The sequence below is a fragment of the Schistocerca gregaria genome, chromosome 3, assembly GCF_023897955.1.
Source record: "Schistocerca gregaria isolate iqSchGreg1 chromosome 3, iqSchGreg1.2, whole genome shotgun sequence".
In the NCBI taxonomy this organism is placed as follows: Eukaryota; Metazoa; Arthropoda; class Insecta; order Orthoptera; family Acrididae; genus Schistocerca; species Schistocerca gregaria.
The window spans coordinates 182,095,595-182,119,818 of NC_064922.1; the positions used below are offsets into that span (position 1 = coordinate 182,095,595).

The window sequence follows — 24,224 nt, forward strand, 5'->3', positions numbered from 1 at the left end:
GTGACATTGATAGGCAATCATTCAGTTAATTAACGTTTCTCTCTCCCCACAGTTTCAACTTTGTGAAGTAATTATTTCGCAAGATGAAATTATTGCCGACTTGGCAGAGGGATGTCTTAGGTTAAAGAACTTACACTGTTTAAAATAAATTTTGTTGTATTATCAATATTATCTTTACACAGCACGGATGTATAAAACTTTCACTGAAATCTCAATTAAAATGCCTGAAATCTAATAAATTACCATATATTAGCAACAAGAGCAAGCAAAAAGTTAAGTATGCGAGAAAAAGAAGTGAGCTAATAATGTCGTGTAGTAGCCTATATAGACCGCAACAAATCACGACATTTCATTCTTTTATTCCTTACAGACTACATGTTACTAAATATTACTGAACTTAAATATTTCATTTTATTACTAAAAAATAATAAAGGCAGATTAAAATACGTTACCTACAGCTGGCGAAGATCCGACAGTGGTTTCAATATTACTGTACATTAATATCAGGGTGTTCCACTGAACGTCTTTGTCGCAGCCTGAACTGTGCTGTGCTTATTTAAAATAAGGTGTTTAAATGTCTGTGAAGGTATGACAGCCCATTCTTCCTCAAGGGCCGAAAGCAGTAAAAGTAGTACTGTAGCACACGAGTGTCCGTAGCAAAGTTGACCTTCTAAGTCATCCCAAAGGTGTTCTATTGGGTTCAGCTAGGGCTCAAGGAGAGCCCAGTCAATATCAGGGATGTTATTGTCTATAAACAATGTTTACGTTTCGGGTGGTCCAATTGAATGCATTGTTGTTGTTGTGGTCTTCAGTCCAGAGACTGGTTCGATGCAGCTATCCATGCTACTCTATCCTGTGCAAGCTTCTTCATCTCCCAGTGCCTACTGCAACCTACATCCTTCTGAATCTGCTTAGTGTATGCATCTCTTGGTCTCTCTCTAAGATTTTTACCCTCCACGCTGCCCTCCAATACTAAATTGGTGATAACTTAATGCCTCAGAACATGTCCTACCAACCGATCCCTTCTTCTAGTCGAGTTGCGCCACAAATTTCTCTCGTCTCGAATTATGTTCAATACCTATTCATTAGTTATGTATGTTATCTACCCATCTAATCTTCAGCATTCTTCTGTAGAACCACATTTCGAAAGCTACTATTCTCTTCATGTCTAAACTATTTACCGTCCACGTTTCACTTCCATACATGGCTATACTCCATACAAATACTTTCAGAAGCGACTTCCTGAGAATTAAATCTATACTCGATGTTAACAAATTTCTCTTCTTCAGAAACGTTTTCCTTGCCATTGCCAGTCTACATTTTATATCCTCTCTACTTTGATCATCATCAGTTATTTTTCTCCCCAAATAGCAAAACTCCTTTGCTACTTTGTCTCTTTTACTAATCTAAAGCCATCGACATCAATTCTATTACCTTCCATTATTCTCGTTTTGATTCTGTTGATGTTCGTCTTATATCCTCCTTTGAACACACTGTCCATTCCGTTCAACGGCTATTCCAAACCCTTTGCTGTCTCTGACACAATTACAATGTCATCGTCGGAACAAGTTTTTATTTCTTCTCCATAGATTTTAATTCGTACTCCAAATTTTTCTTTTGTTTCCTTTACTGCTTGCTCAACATACAGTTTGAATAACATCGGGGACAGGCTACAACCCTGTCTTACTCCCTTCCCAACCACTGCTTCCATTTCATGACCCTCGACTCTTATAACTGCAATCTGGTCTCTGTACAATTTGTAAATAGCTTTTCGCTCCCTGCATTTTACCGCTGCCACCTTCAGGATTTGAAAGAGAGTATTCCAGTCAACATTGTCAAAAGCTTTTTCCAAGTCTACAAATGCTAGATACGTAGGTTTGCCTTACCTTAATCTGTTTTCTAAGATACGTCGTAGGGTCAGTATTGCCTCATGTTCCAACATTTCTACCGAATCCAAACTGATCTTCCCCAAGGTCCGCTTCTACCAGTTTTTCCATTCGTCTGTAAAGAATTCGTGTTAGTATTTTGCAGCTGTGACTTTTTAAACTGATAGTTCGGTAATTTTCACATCTGTCAACACCTGCTTTCTTTAGGATTGGAATTATTATATTCTTCCTGAAGTCTGAGGGTATTTCGCCTGTCTCATATATCTTACTCAGCAGATGGTAGACTTTTGTCAGGACTGGCTCTCCCAAAGCCGTCAGTAGTTCTAATGGAATGTTGTCTACTCCCGGGGCCTTGTTTTGACTCAGGTCTTTCAGTGCTCTGTCAAACTCTTCACGCAGTATTGTATATCCCATTTCATCTTCATCTTCATCCTCTTCAATTTTCATAATATTGTCCTCAAGTACATCACCCTTGTATAGACCCTCTATATACTCCTTCCACCTTTCTGCTTTCCCTTCTTTGCTTAGAACTGGGTTTCCATCTGAGCTCGTTATATTCATACAGGTGGCTCTATTTTCTCCAAAGGTCTCTTTAATTTTCCTGTAGGCAGTGTCTATCTTACCCCTAGTGAGATTAGCATCTACATCCTTACATTTGTCCTCTAGCCATCCCTGCTTAGCCATTTTGCACTTCCTGTCGATCTCATTTTTGAGACATTTGTATTCTTTTCCCTGCTTCATTTACCGCATTTTTATATTTTCTCCTTCCATAAATTCTATATTACTTCTGTTACCCAAGGATTTCTACTAGCCCTCGTCGTTTTACCAACTTGATCCTCTGCTGCCTTCACTATTTCAGCCCTCAGAGCTACCCATTCTTCTTCTACTGTAGTTCTTTCCCCCATTCCTGTCAATTGTGCCCTTATGCTCTCCCTGAAACTCTGTACAACCTTTGGTGTAGTCAGTTTATCCAGGTTCCAGTCTCCTTAAATTCCCACTTTTTTGCAGTTTCTTCAGTTTTAGTCTACAGTTCATAACCAATAGATTGTGGTCAGAGTCCACATCTGCGCCTGGATATGTCTTACAATTTAAAAACTGGCACCTGAATCTCTGTCTTACCCTTATATAATCTATCTGATACCTTCTAGTATCTCCATTTTTCTTCCATGGATACAACATTCTTTTATGATTCTTAAACCAAGTGTTAGCTATGATTAAGTTATGCTCTGTGGAAAACTCTACCAGGCGGCCTACTCTTTCATTTCTTAGCCCCAATCCAATTTCACCTACTACTTTTTCTACCTTTGGAAGTACAAAAGCTAATAAAATAGGATCTTTGATCTGTTTTGTAACACCTCTGTTTTGTAACACCTTCACACATTGTTTTACAGCCTCCATCGGCAATGCTTTCCAGTCCCTCTCCGTCAGTATATAAGGTCTGACTCGACTTGGTTTAGCTGTAGTTGCTGCTTCAGGTTTCCAATTTTGAATCGCATTACTGACAGACGTCTGGAGCAACTTTATGTAAGTTGAAATGACCCTGATGGGTTCCTCACTCAGGTGGCATCCAATGGCTAGTTTATGTTCGAAGTTACTGAGCTCTCCTGATTGATACATTCTGCTCTTAGGTCTGCTGTTTCTCTGTCAACTGCACTGTACTCTCCACCTCAGTTCAGCCGGCCGGTGTGGCCGAACGATTCTAGGCGCTTCAGTCTGGAACCGCGAGACGGCTACGGTCGCAGGTTCGAATCCGTCCTCGGGAATGGATGTGTGTGATGTCCTGAGGTTAGTTGGTTTAAATACTTCTAAGGTCTAGGGGACTGATGGCCTCAGAAGTTCACATAGGGCTCAGAGCCAATTGAACCATCCACCTGAGTTCTTCATGGCGAGTCCAACGCCTGTGATATCTGGTGGTCAATTTGCGTTACATGGGTGCGTCCGGATATCTTTGAACAGACAATGTATATTGAAACCTCGCTTCAGATCAAAACAACGTGCCAGACTAGGGCTCTAACCCAGAATTTTGTGGCTAGAGCTTCTCAGCAGTATAGAAGAAATATTGAACATAATCTAGCTGTCCTGTCATTACAAGTTTAGGTTCACTCTATGTCATGACGTTGTGGACTGTAATCATACAAATATTCCAGGCACGAGATTCACATTACTGGCATGGTTTACTCGTAGTTTCGTCATATCTTCTGATTCCGATTATCAGACTCCTAAAGATTCTGAAATATTAAATTCTCAGCTTCCTGGAAACTTCCACTGCAGAATGTGGTACAGTTGTCGGTACTAGCAAGACTTCAGAATGAGCTGACTTGGATTCAAATTTTGTTAAATTATTTTCGAATGCCAAAGACTTCCTCAATCGATGTATAACACATAACAGCGCTGGAAACAAAATACGTTGCGGTTTTTACAATAGAACTGGCTTTTCCGTCATAATAAGGCTTTACTTTTCGAAAGTTTAAATGCATTATTGCATAAGGACTTGTTTTATCCCCCCTGGCTTTCGTGTGGTGCAGATAAAGTACGTTGTAAAGTACATTCATGCTCATAAATTAAGGATAATTGCAGAATGTGGTGCCACACAACGTGACACTACACAAAACTGGCATTGATAGCATAGGAACTTAGGGAACACACAGGACACAGATGTTCAAGTCCACAGCATTGGTGATAAGTTAAGAAAATCGGTCCCGAAACACATGTGCTACAAAACGCCACTGTTTCCTGCACATGTACTCCTACATCAGTATGGGATATGATCAGCATGCACTCGTACACAGGCCACACAACGGGTTAGCATACTCTGGACCAGGTGGTCGAGCAGCTGCTGGGGTATAGCCCCCCATTCTTACTCCAGTACCTGTCGGAGCTCCTGAAGTGTCTTAGGGGTTTGAAGACATGCAGCGATACGTCGACCGAGAGCATCTCACATGCGCTCGATGGGGTTCAGGTCTGGAGAACAGGCAGGCCACTCGGTTCCCCTGATATATTCTGTTTCAGAGTACTCCTCCACGATGGCAGCTCGGTGAGGCTGTGCATTATCATCCATCACGGGGAAGGTTGGACCCACTGCTTTCCTGAAAAGGTGGACATACTGGTGCAAAATGACGCCCGATACACCTGACTGTTACAGTTCCTCTGACAAAGAAATGCAAGGGTGTATGTGCATCAGTCCATAATTCCACCCCACACCATCAAACCAAGACCTCCATACAGGTCCGTTTCAAGGACATTAAGGGGTTTGTACCTGGTTCCTGGTTCATGTAAGATGAAAAACCGGCGACAATCACTGTTCGGACTATACCTGGACTCGTCCGTGAACATAACCTGGCACCATTGTCCCAATGACCATGTTCTGTATTCTTGACACTAGGCTTTATGGACTCTCCTGTGACCAGGGGTCAGTGGAATGCACCTTGCAGGTCTCCAGGAGAATAAACCATGTCTGTTCAATCGTCTGTAGACTGTGTGTCTGGAGGCAACTGTTCCAGTGGCTGCAGTAAGGTCCCGAGCAAGGCCACCTGCATTACTCCGTGGCCGTCTGCGGGTACTGATGGTGAGATATCGGTCTTCTTGTGGTGTTGTACACTGTGGATGTCCCATACTGAAGCCCCCGGACACGTTTCCTGTCTGTTGGAATAATTGCCATTATCTAGAGATCACACTTTGTGGCAAACAGAGGGCCTGTGTTACGACCTGCTGTGTTTGACCAGCCTCCAGTCGCCCTACTATTCTACCCCTCATAACGTCATCAATATGTGTTCTTCGAGCCATTTTTAACACACAGTCATTATAAGCAAGTCTGAAAACGTGTGCACACTTACTCGCTGCACCGTGCTCTGGCATGCCCCAGCACACCTCTACATATGTGGAATGCTGCCAGCGTCACCATGCGACTACCGCAGGACAAATGCACCGCATGGTCATACCCCGAGGTGATTAAAACCCGTAAACCGCCATCCAGAGCGTTGTTTCACCATGTATGAGCATTATCATTAATTTATGAGCATGAGTGTACTTATACTTTGTATGTTATTTTTCTTGACGTATATATCTGCTCCAGTTCTACTTGACAACTCTTGTATTTAGTCCTAAGCTGAGGAACAATATATTACGTACAACCTATTAAAAGAAAACTGGAACCGAGTTTTGAAAACAGTATCTGACGCCATACAGCTGAAATGCCACGCAACCTCCACGATCTTCAGTCTTCCCTCTTACCACTGGGTATTACTTCCGTTGGCTGCCACTCTCCCAGGAGTCGCATTGCCTGCTGGCCGGTCCTCCTGGGCTTCCACAGTATGCGCCGGACTTTGCACTTATGGTGGTAACCTACTTTTGAGGTTCGCAAATTGGTATTCTGTGGCTTCTATTGCCTTCACGTTCATTTCTTAAGCCCATACCACATGTGTTGTCGTTCACTGTTGGTTCATAGGTTACGTTACTCTGACACTGTGTTATTATTTCCTGTTGCATTCTTATCATGTTTCAGTTAGGATCCGTTTACCCAGTAGGTACTGGTTGACTGAGAGAACTTTCTCAAGCCCCACCTGCATGCTATTTGTATTTCCTGATTTTGTTACATGACTACTGCGAGTTTCTCGTATGCAGTCAAGGTGTAACTTGATTTGCATATTTGTATGGGTTCCTTTAATGTTAATTAACTTGATGAAGGCTGCCTCTTAATTTTCCTTGTTCCTTTTTCGTAGTGCCTTGCAAGCTACCAACGTCTGGTACTTAGATCGTAAATATCTTTAATTCTCCCTGTCTGAGGCAGGCTGAGAAGGGAGTTTGCTTAATTTTATCAGCAGGGATTACTTTTATTCATTTTTATATAAGCCTGCTGTGGGGAAGGATCTTATGCACAGTTTTTCTCTCTCGGCAGCGTAACCTTCCCTGACCATTCTGCCCGCTTTAGAATTGACGTTTAGGCCCATCATAGTTCAGAATAAATCTTATCGATTGAATCTGAAGTCGCAACGGATAACGCAATTGTAATTTTGGGGATGGTCAGAGAAAACTACATCCTGCACGAATCTAGTCTTGTGCCAATAATTTTAGTAAAGGGATGGGGTCACTGATATGACTCTCTTTTCTTAGGTACGGTTTAAATGAGCAAGTCTAGAACGGAAATTACTTCGAAAAACAAAGTTAATTTTATTTTAACCAACATTAGACAAATTTACGAAGTTACTTCTTAACAATCGTTTTAATACACATTTCACTAATCCTGTTTTGAATTTTCATTTAAATATGGACAAATATTATTTAACCATGCACATATATTATTACTCTTTTTTACAAGCTGTGTTGCCTTTGATTTTCATCGTCCTGTGGGGGGAAGGAAAATCTTGGAGAGCAAGTGGTCACTACTACTATGCTGATACCTGCACGTGCCCTGAGTTATCACTGAAATGCAAATATCGTAACTATTTCTCTATGCACATTTTTTGTGAACAGTGGCTGGCACCGAGCAGGAGTCGTGGCTGGTATCTCCAGCGCGAAGTGCTTGAATACGAAACGATTCATCTTAGAAAAGCTACACTAGTCACAAAATTTTCAATAAGTTGTTAAACATCGACACACGCTAGCATAAATGTTCAGCAATTGCAAAAACTGGCTACAACTCCCTCTATTATCTTTCTCGGTGGTGGCAGTTTGAAACTATGCACCGCGTGGCGGGTCGCAACGGAAATCTCGAACGGAGAAGATTATTCTTATATCTGAAGGAACGTCTGGTCGCTTACCTGTCTCCCAAAAAGCTCCTCGTAATCGTTGCGCGGCTCTTTCTCCGGAGCAGCGCGAGGTGGTGGGGGAGGCCCATGACCAACCTCTGGTAACAAAACGTTTTTTTTTTTTTACACTTTGCACCTCTGGTATAACCATCCTGTTCCTGCTCTTTGCCTTCCACTAACTGTGTTGAAGTTGGTGGAAGATTCTCAGACACACTACATTTCTGGTTTGTCTGCTACCACACTCAAAACATTCACACCTGACCACGTACTTTAAGGAGAGGTGGAGAAATGTAATAGACTTTGATCCATAATTGTTTCTACATGCATGTAATTTGGGGCTGAGATTACTTCACTGTTCATTAATTATGTAAAGTAATTGAATTTACACTAATAATGTCTATCAGCTGATAGCAACATAACACTGATTTTAACAATGTAACGAAACCTATTGTGACGTTACAGCCTGAAGATGGAATCTGTATCCTGAAATCTGGGTTGTGTCAATTATTTCATCCAAATAAAGGATTCGTCAAGTGCAAATGGAACGGACTGATTAGTCATACAATTAGCCACAGTTGTGAATATCACACAAAGAGTATATTATGTTTGTATGTTATGCCTGTACTCATCCATGCCTGAGGCAGGTCCTGGACCTGCAACCGTAGCAGCCGCGTAGTTCTGGACTGAAGCGCCTAGAACCGCTCGGCCACAACGACCGGCCTGTGTGTCTCCATTTGTAACTTTGTTCTTTTGTTAAGTTTACCTTAAGTTTAACTTACTTTGCATGTTGTTTACAGTTTCTACCTCCTTTTGGTAATCATATGTGTTTAGCGGAATTTCATTCGGTCTCTTTAAATTTAACTGACATCAAATTGTGATTCTGTGCTTGGCTTGAGGTTACTTTATTTATTGTGTCTGTTGTCCTGTCATTGTTGCGATTGTCATGTCTTGTGGTTATATCCAGAATGTCGAGTTTGTTTTCTTTTTCTTCTGTTACTACAAACTTTATGTTGTTGTGCATACTACTTGCATATATGCTGCAATGTGTCATGGGCCTAATCCAGCATACGCATTGAAACGCCAAAGGAACTGGTATACACATACATATTCAAATACAGAGATATGTAAACAGACAGAAAACGGCGCTGCGCTCAGCAAAGCCTATATAAGACAACAAGTGTCTGGCACAGTTGTATCGCTGTGTCACTTCCTCTCTCAACCTCTGCACCCCCCATTTCCTTCATAAAGGCAATTTCCAGCACCTCCCCTCCCGCATTTTGAACTTTGCCACGACATATACCCTTCATTCCATCTAACCACACTTTGTTCCCCCCCTCCCCAGAGCCACCTTTTCCTCTCCCCTCCTTCTCCCAGAACGGATTTTCCTCCTCCCCCCCCCCCTCAGTCACCGCATACTATCCTTGACTCTTTTCCCTCTCCCACATCCTTCCCTCCTCTGCCCTCCTCGGCGAGGCCCCCTGCCCGTCTCCCCCACTCTCTTCCCCTCCTTCACTTCTTCCCTTCTCCCTCATCTCATTGCGCCCAGCAGATCCTCCATTTTTCCCTTCATCATCAGTGTGAAATTGAAGAAATGTATGATGAGATAAAAGAAATTATTCAAGTAGTGAAGAGAGACGAAAATTTAATATTCATGGGTGACTGGAATTCGAGAGTATGAAAAGGGAGGGAAGGAAAGATAGTAGGCGAAATTGGATTGGGGCTAATAAATTAAAAAGGAAGCCGCCTGGTAGAGTTTTGCACAGAGATAACTTAATCATAGCTAACACTTGGTTCAAGACTCATAAAAGAATGTTGTATACATGGAAGAAACGTGGAGATACTAGAAGGTATCAGATAGATTATATAATAGTAAGAATGAGATTTAGGAACCAGTTCTTAAATTGTAAGACATTTCCAGGTGCAGATGTGAACTCTGGCCACGATCTATTGGTTATAAACTGTAGACTAAAACTGAAGAAACTGCAAAAAAGTGGGAATTTAAGGAGACTGGAACCTGGATAAACTGACTAAACCAAAGGTTGTACAGAGCTTCAGGGAGAGCATAAGGGCACAATTGACAGGAATGGGGGAAAGAACTACAGTAGAAGAAGAATGGATAGCTCTGAGGGATGAAGTAGTGAAGGCAGCAGAGGATCAAGTAGGTAAAACGATGAGGGCTAGTAGAAATCCTTGGGTAACAGAAGAAATAAAGAATTTATGGAAGGAGAAAATATAAAAATGCAGTAAATGAAGCAGGGAAAAGAATACAAATGTCTCAAAAATGAGATCGACAGGAAGTGCAAAATGGCTAAGCAGGGATGGCTAGAAGACAAATGTAAGGATCTAGATGTTTATCTCACTAGGGGTAAGATAGACACTGCCTACAGGAAAATTAAAGAGACCTTTGGAGAAAATAGAGCCACCTGTATGAATATAAAGAGCTCAGATGGAAACCCAGTTCTAAGCAAAGAAGAGAAAGCAGAAAGGTGGAAGAAGTATATAGAGGGTCTATACAAGGGTGATGTACTTGAGAACAATATTATGAAAACGGAAGAGGATGTAGATGAAGATGAAATGGGATATGCAATACTACGCGAAGAGTTTGACAGAGCACTGAAAGACATGAGTCGAAACAAGGCCCCCGTAGTAGACAAAATTCCATTAGAACTACTGACGGCCTTGGGAGAACCAGTGCTGACAAAAGTCTACCATCTGGTGAGTAAGATGTATGAGACAGGCGAAGTACCCTCAGACATCAGGAAGAATATAATAATTCCAATCCTAAAGAAAGCAGGTGTTGACAGATGTGAAAATTACCGAACTATCAGTTTAATAAGACACAGCTGCAATATACCAACGCGAATTCTTTACACACGAATGGGAAAACTTGTAGATGCGGAACTCGGGGAGGATCAGTTTGGATTCCGTAGAAATGTTGGAACATGTGAGGCAATACTGACCTTAGGATTTATCTTAGAAGCTAGATTAAGAAAAGGCAAACCTACGTTTCTAGCATTTGTAGACTTGGAGAAAGCTTTTGACAATGTTGACTGGAATACTCTCTTTCAAATCCTAAAGGAAGCAGGGGTAAAATACAGGGAGCGAAAGGCTATTTATGATTTGTACAGAAACCAGATGGCAGTTACAAGAGTCGAGAGGCATGAAATGGAAGCAGTGGTTGGGAAGGGAGTGAGATAGGGTTGTAACCTTTCCCCGATGTTATTAAATCTGTATATTGAGCAAGCAGTGGGTATTAAAATCCATGGAGAAGAAATAAAAACTTTGAGGTTCGCCGATCACATTGAAATTGTGTCAGAGACAGCAAAGGACTTGGAAGAGCAGATGAACGGAATGGATAGTGTCTTGAAAAGAGGATATAAGATCAACAACAAAAGCAAAACAAGGATAATGGAATGTAGTCGAATTAAGACGGGTGATGCAGAGGGAATTAGATTAGGTACTAAGACACTTAAAGTAGTAAATGAGTTTTACTATTTTGAGGAGAAAAATAACTGATCATGGTCGAAGTAGAGAGGATATAAAATTTAGACTGTCAATGGCAAGGAAAGCGTTTCTGAAGAAGAGGAAATTGTTAACATCGAATATATATTTAAGTGTCAGGAAGTCGTTTCTAAAGTATTTGTATGGAGTGTAGCCATGTATGGAAGTGAAACATGGACGATAAATAGGCCGGCTGGTGTGGGCGTGCGGTTCTAGGCGCTTCAGTCTGTAACCGCGTGACCGCTACGGTCGCAGGTTCGAATCCTGCCTTGGGCATGGATGTGTGTGATGTCCTTAGGTTCGTTAGGTTTAAGTAGTTCTACGTTCTAGGGGACTGATGACCACAGATATCAAGTCCGTTAGTGTTCGGAGCGGTTTCTTTAGATCGTCCAGTGAAACGAGAGAAACGATTAGGAGTTCAACAAGAGAGAGCCTGTTTGGTATGCAAACGGGGATAGCGCGAAGATGCTTATGTCAGTAATGGAGGATACGTGACACTGGCATCTCGCAGCAAAAGCACTGAAGAATCATGGAATGAAGCCGAGTATCGCAATACTGTCTAACGGCTATTGATCCAAGTTTAAGCAAGACACATTCCGTGTTTACGGAAGAAGTACCGTGCTTCAGTCTGGAACAGCGCGACCGCTCTAGAAGAGCGTAGCGTTCCAAAGGATTGGAAAAGAGCACAGGTCATCCCCGTTTTCAAGAAGGGACGTCGAACAGATGTGCAGAACTATAGACCTATATCTCTAACGTCGATCAGTTGTAAAATTTTGGAACATAGTATTATGTTCGAGTATAATGACTTTTCTGGAGACTAGAAATCTACTCTGTAAGAATCAGCATGGCTTTCGAAAAAGACGATCGTGTGAAACCCAGGTCGCGCTATTCATCCACGAGACTCAGACGGCCTTAGACACGGGTTCACAGGTAGATGCCGTGCTTCTTGACGTCCGCAAGGCGTTCGATACCGTTCCCCACAGTCGTTTAATGAACAAAGTAAGAGCATATGGACTATCAGACCAATTGTCTGATTGAAGAGTTCCTAGATAACAGAACGCAGGATGTCATTCTCAATGGAGAGAAGTCTTCCGAAGCAAGAGTGATTTCTGGAGTGTCGCAGGGGAGTGTCGTGGGACCGTTGCTATTCACAATATACATAAATGACCTTGTGGATGACATCGAGAGTTCATTGAGGCTTTTTGCGGATGATGCTGTGATACATCGAGAGGTTGTAACAATGGAAAATTGTAGTGAAACGCAGGAGGATCTGCAGCCAATAGACGCATGGTGCAGGGAATGGCAATTGAATCTCAATGTAAACAAGTGTAATGTGTTGCGAATACATAGAAAGAAACATCCCTTATTCCATAAATTATCTGGGCGTAGGCATTAGGAGTGATTTAAAATGGAATTATCATATAAATTTGATCGTCGGTAAGGCAGATGCCCGACTGAGAGTCATTAGAAGAATCCTTGGGAAATGCAATCCGAAAACAAAGGAAGGAAGTTACAGTACGCTTGTTCCGTCACTGCTTGAATACTGCCCAGCAGTGTGGGATCCGTACCAGATAGGGTTGATAGAAGAGATAGAGAAGATCCAACGGAGAGCAGCGCGCTTCGTTACAGGATCATTTAGTAAACACGAAAGCGTTACGGAGGTGATAGATAAACTCCAGTGGAAGACTCTGCAGGAAAGACGCTCAGTAGCTCGGTACGGGCTTTTGTTGAAATTTCGAGAAATACCTTCACTAAGGAGACAAGCAATATTTTGCTCCCTCCTACGTATATTTGTGAAGGGACCATGAGGATAAAATCAGAGAGATTAGAGCCCACACAGAGGCATATCGACAATCCTTCTTTCCACGAACAATACGAGACTGGAATAGAAGGGAGAACCGATAGAGGTATTCAGGGTACCCTCCGCCGCACACCGTCAGATGGCTTGCGGAGTGTGGATGTAGATGTAGAAGTAGACCGCTCTGGTCGCAGGGTCGAATTCTGCCTCGGGCACAGATATGTGTGGTGTCCTTAGGTTAGTTCGGTTTAAGTAGTTCTAAGTTCTAGGGAACTGATGGCCTCAGATGTTAAGTCCCATAGTGGTCAGAGTCATTTGAACCATTTGAAGAAGTACCTTCAGTGGTCTGCAGCAGAGAGGGAGGGGGCAATTGATGGAGGGCGTCTCTCCATTGTTTTATGAACACAGAAATGATGCAGCACTGTGTGTGTACTCTGGGAGAACGTAGTCCCTGCGGAGTTGGCCGACAGGGTGGCTATATTTCCAGGCTTTATAGCTTGGTAACCTGTCATGGCACCAGGACCACCTACAGAATTTGTTTTAAAAAGAGGAAGATAATAAATAATGAAAGCAGGCAATAACATCGATGCCTTAAATGGTAAAATGGCGGAAAATCGTGGAACTGAAAACATAGAACAAAGGGTTGATGATGCTGATAAAATACAGTGACAGTCTGGTTTCTGTTCGCAAGAGATATAAAATTCACACCTTGCGACAACATGGTTCAATTTTGCAACACTGACCATTCACTTGAGCACTGCACTAAAATTGGCACCAATATGTTATACCACAGCCGAGGGATATGGGGGGAACCTGGACAGATGACGGGAAAGGAGAAGAGGGGAAGGAGAGGAAAAAAAGAAGTGCGGAGGAGGGGGGAAAGGAGCCGCTGGAGGACGTGGACCCATAAGAGGGGGGCAGGTGCTGGGCAGACGCGACAGGGAGTGGGGAAAGGCAGAGGAGGGATATACAAAAGGACGGGGGGGGGGGGAATTGGGGAGATGGGGAGAAAACAGGATGTAAGGGGGGGGAGTCCGGGGACAGGACAGAGGAAAGGAGTGGGGGTGGGAATCGGAGTTGATAGGAGGGTTAAATGGAGGGACAGAGGGCATTATCCGGGAGGGGGATTTGATGGAAGCCACCTTGGGAAAGGAGATGAATGATGTAGAGTTGGAGGGTAGGGGGGACACAACAGTAAAGACGTGGCAGAGGGCGGGGATTGGAGAGGAGAGGAGCAACCAGGGGGTGAGGGGGATCAAGGTGGCGGGAGGTGCACAGTATGTGGATATGTTCGAGGAATAGGAGCACATTGGGGGAAAGGAATGAGGTTGTAGAGGATCTGTGTGGGTTCAAATGGCTCTGAGCACTATGGGACTTAACATCTGAGGTCATTAGTCCCCTACACCTCAGAACTACTTAAACCTAACTAACCTAAGGACAGCACACACATCCATGCCCGAGGCAGGATTCGAACCTGTGACCATAGCGGTCACGCAGTACCAAACTGAAGCACCTAGAACCGCACGGCCACCCCGGCCATCGTCTGCATGGGGGACGGAAGGTGTATACAGAAGGTGAAGCGGAGTGCATGGCGCTCAAGGATGTGGAGTGACTTATAGAATTGGGGGGCGGGGGGCGGGGCACCTGGCATAACAGAGGATGGGACGGATTAAGGATTTGTAAATGTGGAAGGTGGTAGAGGGGTGCAACCCCCATCTCTCGCCAGACAGGAGTTTATACTGGAACATAATTATACGTTCTTTCTTTCTATGGAATTGGAAAACACAGCACACTGCAGAAAAGTCTCAGGATTACACCACCTCTAACTTTTTCAACTAACAAAGTACTCCTTCTCGAATGAAATAGATTCTGGAAAAACGTGAACTTCAATCCTACGAGTCTTCCTGCTCTGTTTATAACGTAAAATATTGCGAGACAGGTGGTTTCCTGCAGGTGGTTCCCCGAGTCGCCGCGCTGGCTGACGTGCAGGGGCCGCGAGGAGGAGGCGCTGAGCGTGCTGCGGCGGATTGCCGCCACCAACGACTCCAGCCTGCCGCCGTTCACCCTGCAGGTGCTGCACCGCGTGGCCAAGGCCAAGCGGGACCGCGTCGGCTACCTGGCCATCTTCTCTAGCTGGAACCTCTTCAAGAACACCCTCCTGCTCGCCATGGCCAGGTGAGTACGAGTTGCTGTAAAACTAACATGTTTTCATAAACACAAGAAAATGAAATCTACAGCTTTCGTGTCAACTGCTACACATTGTCAAAGCTACATCGCAAAGCTGCGATTTTTCCTCAACTGAAGTGTATCATAAGAACTATCCAACCAATCATGGGCCACAGTACCTGGAGGTGCCACGTTTTAATGGTGTCTTTCATTGTAACTTCGTCTCCTATACACAATGGTGGATTATGTTTCCAGAGTCCGAAGCTGCATCACAAGTCCATCTTCCTGTGACACGTGGTATTCACATATAATGGTGATAACTGGAACCATTTCTAGACAGGTACCTACAACGTTGGAACCAAGCAGCGTAGCACCACGTGGGAATCTATCACAACAAGTAAAAGTGTGGAATTATAATGTGGAAATATTATTTCAAGAGGACCTAGTAGATACTGTCAAAAGTTCCGTGCGGCTTTTCGCGGATGATGTTTTAGTATACAGAGAATTTACACCATTAGAAAATTGCAGCTAAATGCAGGAAGATCTGCAGCGGATATGCACTTGGTGCGGGTAGTGGCAACTGACACTTAACATAGACAAATGTAATGTATTGCGAATACATAGAAACAAGGATCCTTTATTGTATGATTATATGATAGCGGAACAAACACTGTCAACAGTTACTTCTGTAAAAATCTGGTAGTATGCACACGGAACGATTTGAAGTGGAATGATCGTATAAAATTAATTGTTGGTAAGGCGAGTGCCAGGTTGAGATTCATTGGGAGAGTCCTTAGAAAATGTAGTCCGTCAACAAAGGAGGTGGCTTACAAAACACTCGTTCGACCTATACCTGAGTGTTGCTCATCAGTGTGGAATCCGTACCAGGTCGGGTTGACAGAGGAGAAAGAGAAGATCCAAAGAAGAGCGGCGCGTTTCGTCACAGGGTTATTTGGTAAGCGTGATAGCGTTACGGAGATGTTTAGCAAACTCAAGTGGCAGACTCTGCAAGAGAGGCCCTCTGCATTGCGGTGTAGCTTGCTGTCCAGGTTTCGAGCGGGTGCGAATCTGGATGAGGTATCGAATATATTGCTTCCCTCTACTGATTACTCCTGAGGAGATCACGAATGTAAAATTAGAGAGGCTTTCCGGCAGTTGTTCTTCCCGTGAACCATACGCGACTGGAACAGGAAAGGGAGGTAATGACAGTGGCACGTAAAGAGCCCTCCGTCACACACCGTTGGGTGGCTTGCGGAGTAGATGTAGATTTAAGGCATGAAATCCTGGAGGGCGGGGAGAGCAGACGTAAACTTAACCCTGACAACGATGTAATTGTTTACTTTATGCAGTGAAAATTCACAAAAGTGTTAGTAAAATTTACACAATTTACACAAATTTACTCGACTAAGGCGGTGACGTGGTAAGGCCAATCAGTGAAGACCAAAGAAGGTAAAATTTGGGAAATAATTCCTGCATTCGCATATTTTTGTACAGTAGTTAGAGGGAGTGCGATGTACAACGTACTAGAAATCCTGAACGTTGGGGACGGAATGTGGGAAATGGAGATGCGTTTCAGGGTCTCTTTCGTGCGTTTCACTTGCACAACTCGAAACCTACGGCCTCCAACGAAAACGTATCCCAGTACAAAATTTATCTACATTAAATTTCCTACAAATAGGACTTGTTCAGTTCTTTCTGTAGCCACACAGGCTGCACGTAGCGAGCGAGAGAACAGGAAAATCTCGCGCATGGTTTCTGAAAGAAAATGTTGAACTTCGAGTTGTATGAAACGACATCTGAATGGGGCATTTGTAGGGGTCACAAAGAATGAAGAAATTGAATCTGAAAGTAGGTTTGAAACCATAACAAAACTAAAATAATTCTGAAGTAAATACGAAGAAGAAAACACTAAAAGCAGGAATAAAGTCATTGACCCAGTGAATGACTTTCTATGTTTAGAGCGGTTGGAAGAAAAAGAACCAATAGGCAGAGTATAAAAGCATGAGTAATTTTTGTTACCTAGCAACGATGAAGGCTATCATTGACGTGTGTTGTCGCAATTTCAGTCATGAATTCGGATCCGTAAGCTCTTGTAAAAGTTATACATTATTCGTGTGTAACATTCCGTCTAAGTGCATTGCTAGAAGTTCGGCGAAGATTACCAGCTCTACCGTGAACATTTTATGTTTGCTGATTTATTTCTACTGGTTTCATTGACTCTGTGCTCTCGAGTAAATAAAGTTCAGCAGTCACATACACGGTAGTGGTCATTTCTTTAAGCTCAGTTCCTCTTTTCCAAGCAGTTTATCTTTTTATGAACTTTTCAGTTTAGTTGCCGATTGTTTCCCATACGTCTGCCCTAACTATCGTGCGCCATTTTGTATCAGCACAGCCCTGGCTGATGTACAGTAACATTTTACATTTAAAACCTACAAGATCATGAATTTCAGTTAATGTAAGTAAGTACGTTTCCTTGATTAAGTTCGAGCACAAGAGCAACAACATTAATATCAGGCTTATCCTCGACGGTCATCAGTTTTTCTAGACAGGTGTTTAATTAAAATAGAGGAATTCTGATGTGTTCTAAGCGCTTGTTTTGTTGGGCACAGTTGTTTGGTATGTCAGTGTATAGGACACCAGTTTAGACATTTTGGTTCTCCACTCAGACACAGTTAACTTACGTCGCTGAAGCCAGAGATTCTTCAACACTGTTTCATTTCTCATGATGCAAATAAGCCGTTGGGTGCGATTGGAGGTATCTTTTGTAAACCCTCGTGGCCAGTTTTGTAAAGCCTCGTCGCTACTGCTGTGGAGGGTGAGTTTTTGTGTTCGTGAAACGGCTTGGGGCGCAGTACACCGCTAAGACAATTTCTCCCTGCCACTGTAATACAGCTATGCCTCAGGGTCACGTAACAGGGTAGGAGAACGAAGGTTCTACAACACTCCAACAAATCAGTAGCAAAGTCACACAAATGAGTTAAAAGGTTTACTTATCTTTGTGACTTGTTGAATGATGAGTCTGGAACACAGAATATAATATACGACAAAAAAGGCCCTCCTCAATGATTAAGTGAAAATAATCGTGGGTAAACTTCACAGTTCACAGTTAATGCAATTTACAGCAATTGTCTGTTCACTTCTTAAGAATTCATTCACTATACGACGTTCCGTGTCTAAGCCAGCCCTAAAAGATGATCTGTAACAAATTCGGCGAGAGCTGCTCTTCTGTCTTCCGAATAGGCTTCTGCCCGTTGTCGTCTGGTCATTGGCGGATTGTACTCGGCCGGCAATTGGTCGAGGCGAAGTCGATGTCTTCATCCTAAGCGCCGCCCGTGACGCTGGTGGAATTTGTGCGAGTGGCGAATCTATATGGCGCAGGCACCTGCTCGCTCTTCGCGCCTGTGGTACTTTTGCCCTGGCTGTGTCTTGTCCGGTCGACACAGCAGTATCAAATTGCGAACTTTTCTACAGCAGTTAACTTACAAATCCATAATCCCCATACGAGGTCAGTCACAGCTATAGTCATATGACCGCAGCACTTACTGAGGTAAAACCGTAACTCTCGACAAGCGTACTTGCGCAGTTCGATTACTTTACTGGTCATTCCGTATTATTTCCCAGTGTTGAATGTGACAGCGATTGAACATCATTGCTACGAGTCGGGCGCATGTATGTCTCATCCAGTCTTTTTTTTTTAGATCATGTGAAGCGTGATTGTTTAACATATAGTTCTTCGTAATGTTATAGTTACTTTCATAAAGCCACATTAGCTGTGTTCTTTGCCACAAATGTAAATTACCTCTTTGAGTTTCCAATGTTAGAATAAAAGATACAATACATTCTGATACCGCAATGTATCGTAATATTAACGATTAATGAAAACTTCCACAAATGTACTGAAACACATTACTTCTGTCACGACCTCCTTCGTGCGTTACAATATGACGATCTCGCCTGCAACTAAACACATCAATAAGTTAGGCTAAAAGCTGTAGGATCTTAACGAAAACGTTAATCAGCTCACACTTCCAACAGCCTCATAACGAATCGGTACCTAGTTGTGTCCATACCGTGATTCAAGAGATGACGTTGCCTTACCCAACGTAGAGGCAAAATCTGGAAATAGCAGTCATATAAACGTTCGGCCGACCGCTTGGTGGAAGTATAGCGAGCAGTATGACTATGCAACACGTCATTCTGTGTGCACTAGACTGTACATATAAGGCCGCTCCACGAAAGAGGTAAAAGTGTGAACATAATTCTTGGGCTTTGCCCAGCGCAATATATCGATTGCGTCATCGCATTCGTTGCAAGTAAAGAGAAAACCTTAAACACAGAAATCACAATAACATGTGATAAACACAACACAAACATCTAACGCAATGTCAAATATACACTAAGGGAAAAAAGTATCGCAACACCAAGAAAGAGTTGTGCGACATTAACGAAAGCCAGCAGGCGTATTTCTACATCTGAAAGATGATGTTCAAATTTCGCGCAAATCGCTTAAGAGTGGCTCTAACCGTGCCAACTGTGAGGATGCAAATCAGGTTTGTTTTAATTACACGATATAACGGTCGTGAGCGCTAGTTGTCTTTGAGATTGGACGTAGTGAGTTGTTGTTAGTCAAGAATGCCTTTAAGACGACAAAGACCGCATTGTCAACACCTCACTGGATATGAAGGAAGTCGTGTAATATTGCTATGAGAAGCTGGATGTTCCTGGTAGGAATTCAGGCACTGTACATTATTGCTGGCAGCGGTCATCACGTGATTCTACGGTCACACGATGATCTGATTCCGGACGGCCACTTAACACTACCGAGAGAGAAACCATCACGTTCAGCGTATGGCGCTGGCGAATTGTACTTCATCTGCAGCAGCAGTATGAGCAGTAGTTGGCACCACAGTGACACAACGAACTTTACAAATCGGTTACTTCAAGGACTGTTTCGTGCCAGATGACCTGTAGCTTGCATTCCACTGGCCCTAAACCACCGCCATTTGCTACTTCGGCCTTGCCGCGGTGGATACACGGTTCCCGGGAGATCACCGAAGTTAAGCGTTGTCGGGCGTGGCCGGCACTTGTATGGGTGACCATCCATCCGCCACGCGCTGTTGCCGCTTTTTGGGGTGCACTTAGCCGGGTGATGCCAATTGAGGAGCTACTCGACCGAATAGTAGCGGCTCCAGTCAAAGAAAGCCATCATAAAGACTGGGAGAGCGGTGTGCTGACCACATGCCCCTCCTATCCGCATTCTCAACTGAGGATGACACGGCGGTCTGATGGTCCCGATGGGCCACTTGTGGCCTGAAGACGGAGTGCTATTTGCTACTTCAATGGTATCAAGCGAGAGCTCCTTGGAAGACAGGGTGAAGGTCTGTTATGATTTCTGATGAAAGCTTGTTCTGCCTCGGTAACAGTGATGGCCGTGTGTTGGTCAGGAGGAGGCCAGTTCAGGAACTGCAGCCAATCTGTCTGCGTTCTAGACACACAGGACCTACACCTGAATATACGACCTGGGGTGCGATTTCGTATGATCACATGAACAATACCGAGGTTGCCCCACGCACCCTAACCGAAAATTTTGTGCCTTATTCTGGTGATTCGACCTGTTGGGCAGTCTTTCATGAACCGGTTTGGCATCGATAGTTAGCTGGATGCGCTCCTGAGTTCACTGTGCCAAATTCTGTCCAAAAGGTGCATTAGATTGTCAAAACCCCGAACTCGTTACAGGGCCATGCCCAAAGTGTTCGAAACGTTCTCAACTGTTGGGGAGATCAGGTGACCTTGCTGGCATTTATCAACCACAAAGAGAAGCAGTAAAAACTCTCGCCTTGTGTGGGTGAGCATTGTCTGGCTGAAGTGGAAGCTCAGGATGGCTTGCCATGAAGGACAACAAAATGGGAGGTACAATGTTGTTGACGTAACTCTGTGTTATAAGGGTGCCATGGACGAGAACCAAAGGGCTCCTCCTATGAACAGAAATGGCAGTCCAGACCATCACTCCTGTTGTCGGGCCATATGATGGGCGACAATCAGGTTGATGTTATCCATTTGCTCTCTGGGGTGCCTCCATACACATCTTTGCTGGTCATCTTGGCTCAGTTCGAAGTGAAGGTGATCACTGAAGACATTTCTAGTTCAGTCAATAAGATTCTAGGCCGAAGCCGTGACGGGAGACATCTTGGACACTGCTGGGATGCCAACCAGATTGGCACCCCATACAGTCCGACAACCAGGGGTGCCGTATGATTTAGTAGCAGGACCCTTTTCCTTTCAATCCCAGCACCATTACAGCACAGTAGAACGTTGACGAAAGTCTACTCCCTGTTTTGTGGCGCTTGAGAGCAATCCATTCTGGGCTTAGATTCTAGCAAGGTAATGCCCACCTCCATAAGGCGAAAACTTCTGCTGCTTATTTTCGTGCTTGCCAAACCAAACAGCTTAGCCAGCAAGGTAGTCCAATGCTGAGGTACTACTGCAATACAGTTGCAGAGCCTCTGTAATGCTGGTCAAGTGTAGAGGGAATACCAAGTTGGCTGTGGCATCTGTGGGAATTTGGACTGAGGAGGGAGGAGTCTAGAGTAGCACCAGCAGTTGTGCAAAACCATTGTGCCACGGTGGCATGGCGGTTGGCGCATATTCGTAGTGAGGAGGAGAACTGGGTTCGAATCTGGGCCTTAGTTCAGATTTTCATTCATCACTTCAGTCTGCAAATATATACATTATTTATTGTTGTTTGTTTCCAGTCGTGCATCCTGGAAACTGCAAGTGATTGGTGACGGGCAAAGTAGATACTCCATTGGGGCATACCCTGTTTAGTCAGGCTCTGGTTATTGAGCATACAATCCAATGACACTACTGCTCGCATTCACCGGTCAACGCTTGGGTGGTCTGATAGTGGTACCTGTATGTACTTCTAGTGGTGTCACCTTCCACCGTTCATAGAGAAGAAGTCCTCTGTTGACCCCTCACTGGACGTGGTGACGGGTGAATCCTCACAGCAGCAAAGTGCTAAGTTACATGAGCATCCAGGTGATTAGGCGATTGGCGGGGATTTGGAGACAATTGCTCGGCGCCGAGTCTGGCGGGTGCGGACCACAGACGGAACACTCAACTCGGCGTGGAGGGAACGCCCAGCTCCTTCCAGGAATAAATACTGGACTCGATCGATCCAAGGAACAGTCTCAGGTAGCACCTGAAAAAGACAGCTAGGCACGCTGTTGAAATATCGTGCGAGAACGACGCGAACATCTGGCTGGGTTCCCGAATATCCAAGATGTCACAAATACATTGTCTTCTAATTTACGAGAAAGTGAGACGACCAATGAAGCGCTGTCAGCGTCAAAGCTCGGTGCCTCAGAAAGGATGGTTTCCTCCTTCCCTCCGTTAACTGTCCCAGTTCCATCTGCACATGAGCTACTTCATCTCTCAACTGCTGGATCGCACTCTGAGCTGAAACGTCTTGAGCTATATTGAATGTTTAATAATAAATACTAGTATACCAATTACCCGAAAAGCAAATAAAAAGGAAAGAGAAACGTTAGGGAAACGACCAGACAGGCCCAAAACAGCTATAAATTCGGAATTTACCTGCATTTCTGTGTCAGATTGCACCAACATGGATCCAGGTGCTGCCTTCCTGTTGTCATCCATCCTCATCCTCAGCACTGCTTCTGACGCCAGTCGTTACGGTCCGAAGGGTGGCTGGCTTGTGCACCATCTGTTACAATTTTATTTCGAAGGTGGCTGGTTGTGGACAGGGACTCTCTGCTGTAGGATGATGCGATGTACAGCAGAAGAAGGTCCAGCTGCGGTTACAACTTATTTATTGCTCCTCGATTACCATCAGGGGTCTAGGAAACTGCAAGCGACAATGGCAGGAGACGTGATTACCACATCACAGTGTCTCCAGTGCGCCAGCCTCTGACTGCTGAACATGCACCCTGCTGCCACTGGTGCTGTGTTGACAGGAGGCAATTACTCCATGACTGAAGTATGGACAGCACAGCGGTGGTAGCTGTGTGTAACATCTGACTAAAATGTGTTGCAGTGATCCGAACTGAAGAGGTCCTCCATTGACACCTCAGAGGGATGGGAGGGATATGGTTGGCTGGTCCACCGTGTTGTGCTCCAAAGGCTCCAAAGATGGTGGCAAAGAGTGGAGTTGTCCAAGCTTCTGGGAGCCCAGGTGTGGGCAGGGATTCGTGAGCCTACAGCGGTAAATACAGCTGCGTCACAGATGGGCCCATATGTTTGATAATGACGATCTGACTTAGTCTGGTTTAAATGCTGCTGCTGCTAATTGCTGACTTTGGTGTAGAAGCTGAGTTTGTGTCTGTTTTAAAGTACATCCTTTCTGAGAGGTTACAGAAGCGTCCCATATGTTGACAGATCCCTGTGCTGGGTGACGATGGTAGCACTGGTACTGAGCGTGGGCATCATCAGCGTGAACCCGCTGGTGGCGGTGTCTGCTCAGGCCGTGGCACAGGCGGCGTCTGTGCTGCTGCAGCACTACTGCGGGACGCACTTCGGGCGCCGGTGGTCCAGCGTCGCGTGTCTGGCGCTGGTCGGCCTCCTGGGTGCACTCTGTGTCGTACTGCTCACAGGTAAACAGCACAGCCCGTGAGAGCGCTCACACACCTCTCACACTTGCCTGCTGGCGCCCTCCTCCACCTGCTGTGGATTGGAGATTTCAAACATCTCTGTTGCGACTAAAATTACTGAGTCAATCGAGTCAGACCATTTGGCAACAGTCGATCTCCACTGTCCGACAAACAAAGTGAAGCACTCAGAAGTGGAGGAGGAACCACAATGAAAATTCATGGGTTGAGAGGGTATGTGATGTTGTTTCAGCAATTACAGAACCCAGTCAAATTTACAAAGAAGTTGGCCATATGATCCCACTTATCGGTATGATGTTGTACCTCTTCTCTCCAGGGTGCATGCAGTGATTTTTTTGGGAAGTGTTTTATAAATCCGTTGTATCCTCTCCTGTGGCTAGCTGGCCCACCAGTGTTGTTACCTTGCCCTTGATATCCCGGATATTTCCACCGGAATCGAATTTATGATCGAGCTGCTCCCACACATGTTACATCTGGGACAGATCTGACGATCTAGCTGGTC

The 24,224-nt window shown here is 44.3% G+C and overlaps 1 protein-coding gene across 1 annotated transcript in view; it reads left to right on the forward strand.

Annotated features, from left to right (window-relative positions):
* Positions 1-24,224, forward strand: part of LOC126355300 (beta-alanine transporter-like) — a 602,272-nt gene that overhangs the window by 534,738 nt on the left and 43,310 nt on the right. Inside the window, exon 6 of the mRNA XM_050005591.1 lies at positions 23,493-23,707. Coding sequence (XP_049861548.1) covers positions 23,493-23,707 — 215 coding nt within the window. The remainder of the gene's footprint in view (positions 1-23,492; positions 23,708-24,224) is intronic.